Source organism: Papaver somniferum, unplaced genomic scaffold (genome assembly GCF_003573695.1).
Source record: "Papaver somniferum cultivar HN1 unplaced genomic scaffold, ASM357369v1 unplaced-scaffold_137, whole genome shotgun sequence".
Classification (NCBI taxonomy): Eukaryota; Viridiplantae; Streptophyta; class Magnoliopsida; order Ranunculales; family Papaveraceae; genus Papaver; species Papaver somniferum.
The window spans coordinates 9,167,332-9,174,361 of NW_020622934.1; the positions used below are offsets into that span (position 1 = coordinate 9,167,332).

Below are 7,030 nucleotides of genomic sequence, written 5' to 3' on the forward strand. Positions count from 1 at the left end.
TCTGTCCAGTGTGAAGGTTTCTAACATTCGTGAGTAATAGGCAGCTGATACACTTGCGAGTTTGCTAGATGTGATGTTTGCAGTCTACAATGGTGGTACACTCCACCAGATGTTTTGTTTCAAAAGAAGAAAACAAAAAGAAGCAAAAATTCGGTTTTGCGACCAGAACCCAAACATGGTTAGTAAACAAGATCGGCTTCATTTCCCCCGCAGAAACAAAAACATGGCTCTTCATTTTCCCTACAAAAACAAAAATATGGCTTCCGCGAACTGAGAATACTACGGATTCTTTATTATAGCCTCTTGCATTCTTTCTGTCCACATAAAATTTGGAGCACTGATAACAGTTTCCAACAAGTTGAAGTTCTAGGGTAACCTGGTTGCCACAGAAATACATTGCAGATCTTCAAAATAAAAGAATTAGCCAATTAAAGGTTATGCTATCAGTACCACCACCGACTAAATTAGTCCCATTATTATTTCTTGAAAATCCTGATTTCTCATAACAAATATTTAAAAGAGAAAATCAATTGTGATCATGCTAACTATCACATACTAAAGAGAGGGAAATAAAAGAAGAAAGTAGTCTGAGATTTACTATTTTACAGTGCCTTGTAGATAGATATGACTAAGTACCATTTCCACTTCTTGCCCAGTGTCGATACAGAATCCGAAACAGTTAAAAGACCATGGTTCACCTCAAATCCAGTGAGATCTGGAAACACAGAATACAGGAAGTTTACCTGTTTTGACCCACTACAGCATCTTCTACATTCCTCTATTTGATGTACTGGGAGACCCATTTGAATCCCTCGCCATACCCCATCTTACGAACAATACTACACATGAAGACTTCGAGAGGTCGAACATTTGAGTCAGCAAGATTCACATTTCCTTTGCCTGTGGTGAAATTGGTGAGACCCAAATGATAGCGTAGCTCATCTTCTGAGGCTGCATATGGTATGTCAATCTTGTTTCCCAGCACAAGAAATGGAACAGTGGCTAGAGACTCATCTGAGAGGAGAGCATCCAGCTCTTTTTTGGACTCAGCGAACCTCTCCTTGTCATAAGCATCAACCAAATACACCACTGCATCCACCTGAAACACCAGTCAACAAATCATTAATAGAGTCGGCGTATCAAATACACTAAAGGAATAACAACCAATATAGCACAACATGAAAACCTGAAAAATTTGAGTCAACCAAGCACAAACCAATCCAAAACACAAAGAAACCCAAGACTAGAACGCATACTAGAAGCGGGATCAGGATATCGAGATAATCGGTATGGTATTAATCAATTGATCATGATATTAGAACGTCGACAAAAAGCAAAGGCAAGACGATATTATTCCCATTCAAACACTAAAATCAGACATTTCTAAGCCATTTCATTTCTCGTAACATTCCCAATTTCAGGAACCATCCTTGTAAGTGAGTATAATATAATATTCCAATTTAACAGCGAAGCTTAACAGTTTCACAAGCTATGCATAATATAAGTTGCAAAATCCCCAGCTCTAAGCAGGTAAGCCGGCAAGAGCGATACACAAACAATTAATTCAAGTTGCTCATCCATAAAATAAAATAAAAGAGGAATCCACAATTGCAATTGACCAATTCACATTACAATGCCATTATAACCAACTGTACACGTGCTTGTAGTGCCACCCTGCTCCACGTTTTGGTTGAGCAGTCCTATTTGTGAGACAAATATCCTTCTCCAGGGAGAAACACTATGGTGCATAAAAGATTCATCAATCTTAATACTTTACCTTCTCAAAGCATCATATGACAAGGTCAGCACGTGGCCCCGAGAAGAACATTCAAAAGTTTTGTTGAACAATTTTATTCTTGAGAATGTCATTATAACTACTGGCGAAATTAATAATAGCCCGGGCATCAAATATCCAGACGAGAAACAGCGAAGATAATGTTCAACCAAAAATAAGTCGCCTAAAGAAAAACAAAAAACAATTCCCACATACACCAAGACAACCCATTTACTAGCTAGAAGTGCAATCAAGATAGTATGGAAAGAGAAAAATAAACAAGGGACAGCATCTTTACCTACACACACCCCGTAGACCAGCCTACTTATCATCACTAGCACTACACTATTGTTTACCCTATCTACAGTCTCGCATGTATAGGCAGTAAAGCCAACACCCATCTCATAGTGTTTTACTTAAAAAATGAAAAGAACACTCGTGGTTGACCGTGGCTTTCATGCTAATCTCACAACATTTCCACCTAAAACACTGTATTGGAAAGAGCGACCAGTGACTTTGTCATTAACCCAAATAATATGAAACTGTGCACAGCTCCAGATTTTCATAATTCCAATGCAAGATTGACATACAAAAATTGTTCCAACTACAAATCAATTACTAACAATACCAACAAAAAGTTGACTCAAATCGATAAAATAGAGAGGGATCTGGATATCAGTTACCTTAGCGTAATAATCTTTCCAAACTCTACGAGCGATTAGATGTCCACCCAAATCAAAAGCCTTAAATTTGATTTTTCCAATACTCAATTCCTCTGATGTTGGATACTGTGTTGGTTGATGTTGTACTAATCTCTATAAACAACACCAAAAAAAAAAATCGACAAATTCATAAAACAACATTACCAAATCAAACCCTAGAAATTCACAATAAAAAACGAGAAATCGAACCTCATCTTTCAACATATTGAGTAAAGTAGTTTTTCCAGCATTATCAAGACCTAAGAACAAGATCTTTGCTTCTTTCTGCCATAATCCAAGTGATGCAAGAACTCCATAAAACCAATCAACAATAAACATGATTTTGATTTTGATTCTGATTTATTATTTCTCAATTTTGGAGAGAGAAAATGGGAGTCTTCGAGGATGGAGAGAGAAGAGCGGGGAAAAAAACGTTTTTTGTAATCCGTTTTTGAGGAAGGAGAATCTGAGGGTTATTAATATAGACGTGGATCACCAATAGGAAAACGACAACTAAGGAAGTACGCGTCACTAGAGCTATACAGATCCGTTGATATGGAATCTAAGTGTTTGGATCCATTTTTGTAACGCTAAATGCTTAATAGCCGTTGATTTTATCTTTTGACTATCGTGTTGGATACACGCCGAAACAACCAATAATAGGGAAAATATCGTCTGATCCTTTTTTTCAGATGGCCCATGTCCATAATTATTTAAAAATATAAAACATATAAAAATACCCTTCCGTGTTAATTTTTACTTATTTTTTTGTATCAGTTCATTCGTCAAAATGAATTTCTGTGAATTTCTATTTATTTTTTCAGAAAACATATAAAACAGAGTTCATTCCAGAAATGAACTCCATATAAAAAACTAAAAAAATATAGTTCATTCCAGAAATGAACTCCGTATAAAAAGCTAAAAAAATAGAGTTCATTTCAGAAATGAACTCCATATAAAAAGCTAAAAAGAACAGAGTTCATTCCAGAAATAAACTCCATATAAAAACATAGTTCATTCCAGAAATGAACTCCATATAAAAAGCTAAAAAAACAGAGTTCATTCCAAATATGAACTCCATATAAAAAGCTAAAAAAACAGAGTTCATTCCAGAAATGAACTTCATATAAAAACAGAGTTCATTCCAGAAATGAACTCCATATAAAAACCTAAAAAAAAAAACAGAGTCCATTTCTGGAATGAACTGCAGTAGCATCATCTTCATCATCTTCGTCATCTTCAACATCAACAACAAACATCATCGTCTTTAACAACAGCAGCAGAAAAAAATTCTTCATCATATTCAACAGCCCGTCATCTTCAACAGCAGCAAACAAACACAAACAACAACAGATATTTATCATCAAAAATCAATCACCGTCTTCAAAAGCAATAGATCTCGAAGTCTTCATCGTCTTTAAACAAACATATCTCGTAATCTTCAACTGCATATCTTTAACGTCTTCAACTGCAGATCTTTATCATCAAGCAACAGCCGCAACAAAAAAAACAGCAACACCAAAATATTATCATCTTCATCGTATTAAAATCAAACAAAATCAAGAAATCAAACTCCATTTTTTCCTTTCGTTTCTTGATTTTTTTAGAGAGAATAAGAAGAATGCGACGAAGTTTTCATTGAGGACCTAGGTTTTCTTTAATTGAGAGACGTAAAACCACAGCAGCAGATCTCGAAGTTTTCTCTGTATAAAATCTTCTTCTCAATCTTCAAACAAAACAGCAGCAGGAAAAAAAATCAAATGAGAGAGAAAGTAGATATGAAACTAAGAGAGAGAAAGTGAATCTGAAAAAAATAAATTATTTTCCATTGATTTTTTGCATATATCTGGGTCCCCAAAAAAGGATATTTTTGTCCCTACCAGACCAAAATTACATCATCCATGACGTCATCTCAGAACCAAACCATAATTTTTAGGACCAAATTATAATTTATATTACCAAATAGGACCAAACAGACAATTGACTAGGTCAATTGGACTAGGCTGTCTCTAATATATTATTCCTAGGACCAATTGATATTTCCTACTAATAAGTTCTATCGAACTTTGTCTAGGACCTACGGGCCATTAGTTTTGTATCAAGTAGGGGTGGGACTTGGGTTGGTTAACCCATGCCCAACCCAAACGTTGGGTGGGCATGGGAAACGTACATCAAAATTTTGGGCAAGCTTGGGCATAATTTTTATAAAACCGAATTAAATTTGTGCAAGCATGGGCACAAATATTTCTAACCCAAGCAACCCGCCCAACCCGAAGAACTATGATGTAGCTATGTAAAGAGAAACTTTAGATATTAACTTCACATCTAATAATGAATAAATTATATCTATCTCATTTTTCAATCATTATGTGAAAAAAGCTTATATTATTATAAATAATCTTCGGTTATTTGGAAATTTAAGATAAATGGAGCAATTAAATCTTATTATTACCAAAATTTATTATTAACGTATTAACAAACTCACATGTCTAGTGAAACTTGGGCCAACCCGAGGAATCCGAGGAACATAATTTGTGCGGACTTGAGCAGTACCTTCATGGGTTCCACGGGTTCGATGGGCAATCTGGGTAAGGGATTCCTAGCTCGGGTCTGCTTCGGCCAAGCCTTTTAACTCGCCCTAAGTCCCACCCTAGTATAAAGGTCTACAAAACAGTTTGGTTCTGAGTCCCAGTCTTGGCCAAGCACTATGGTAGGTGTCACACCCGCAAATACATCTTGCAAATTTTTATGCGCAAGTGTAACCCGGAAGCACAGTGGTTATGTGAATCAAGCTTCACCCACATGCACTTCAGCCTTAAAAGTTTGCACCGATACAAATAGCCAACTCTTCAGTTTTACGGAGGAAGTATTTAGCCTTCTTTCTTCTTTTCTTTACTTCAAATGCATCTCATAATGAATCCAAACAATTCCATACATTCACTAGCACAACCATTTAACCAAGAACACTTAAAACATGACACAATCAACTCATTTTATTGCATCAAAGGGAAGATATTCAAAACTTGCCCACCTATGGACTTACACAGACTTGTTCCTCTTGAACCAAGCCTTAGCCTTACAAAAACTCTCGCAATTTGAGTCTCATAATCTCCTATGTAAGCCTGCTGATTTTTCCATGCCTTAGTACTATTTATACAGTAGCTTTACTAGCCAAAACCGTGAACAACTGTTGCACACGCATGGAACAACCATCTGTCCCATGGAGCAGTTTCATAACCGCCAATAATTGTGCTAACTTGGATAGCTTCTCTTTAAACTCGAGCCAACATCCAACACCTGTTCCCAAGCAGTTATCAACACTCACACAGGCTTAAAAACTTGATTTACAACCTTCTATATTGTCTCGCACCTTTGGCATGCTTGTGAAGCAAATAACCAACTCCTAATCGTCACTTAAGCCATATTGCATAACTTTTGTGCTTTACTGAACTTGACCTTGACCCAATGTATGGCAAACATGGCCCTGCGATCTTCTTGGACTAAGCCAATGCACTACCAACATTGTGCTACATTTATCTTTGCCAACTCCTTAGCTCAATATGGTTACTTATGCGTCATATGCTTCACTTAGCCAATTTGCTCGACGATGGCAATGCCTACTCTTGCATTACTAGCTTGCTTGCACTTTTCAAGCTTTGGCCAGCCTTGAAATTATGCATATACCAAATCTTGGCATCATGTAGTTTTGGCCAACTCAATTCCATGGATATGCCTTAATGCCAATATCGCATGTTTCATTTGTCGACTTGGCCTTTCCTTGCCTTTCCCTCAATGAAGTTTCATCGCGTCGTCCAATAAGCTTCATTACTTGGATAATTTCCTTACAGTGTAGCGTCACCTTTGCGCTTCGCTGACCCTGTAGGGTCTTGTTATCTTAACACCTGAAAATCTATGCAGTGTCGCGCCATCTTGGTCGATCACTGACTTGGACGGTTACACTGTAAGGCGCAATCATTGTGCATCACTGACCTGGCTGGTCATAGACTTCCCCCACATAATTTTTTCAACGTCCTCGTTGAACGCGACCTAATATAAACACTATACTTGTCTTAACTTCGCCGCATGCACTTTCAAAACCTCTTCTAAAATTCAGCAAAGTTTGCTGGCCTTTGCAAAATGTCTTAGCCAACTTTCATGCCTTAGCATCAGCATCACTTAGCTTTACTGCTTTGCTATTGATCCCATCTACTTGAGCCAGGCCTTGGCATTGTGCACTATGCTTCAGCTGCTACTCAAATCATGCATCAACACCCAAATGCAAACTTGAAATTCTTCTTAGCCAATTCCCTTGAACTTGGCTTGAATTCCACTTGAATCATTTATACATAAGTGTATGCACAAAATGATTTTTCTTAACTGATCATTATGATCTCTGCCAATAGTCTTTAGCCTCACGACTTTTGCATCTAACTCAGTATGACAAGGACTTATAAATGACTTGGCCTTCGTTTTCAATCAATTTTGTTGGCACATGCCTTGGATTATTATCCTCCATGCCCTCCGTTAAGCATGTCATAAAATGCACATGGGTTTC

General features: G+C 37.1%; 1 protein-coding gene across 1 annotated transcript; it reads right to left on the bottom strand.

Annotated features, from left to right (window-relative positions):
- Positions 1–431: 431 nt before the first annotated feature.
- LOC113334755 (GTP-binding protein SAR1A-like) lies at positions 432–2,915 on the bottom strand. Its single transcript, XM_026580957.1, has 3 exons — positions 2,686–2,915; positions 2,458–2,589; positions 432–1,099 (listed from the first exon to the last, which is right to left on the bottom strand). Exons 1-3 carry the CDS (start codon positions 2,812–2,814, stop codon positions 779–781), a joined length of 582 nt encoding a protein of 193 aa, XP_026436742.1. The 5' UTR covers positions 2,815–2,915; the 3' UTR covers positions 432–778.
- Between the last annotated feature and the right edge of the window lie 4,115 nt (positions 2,916–7,030).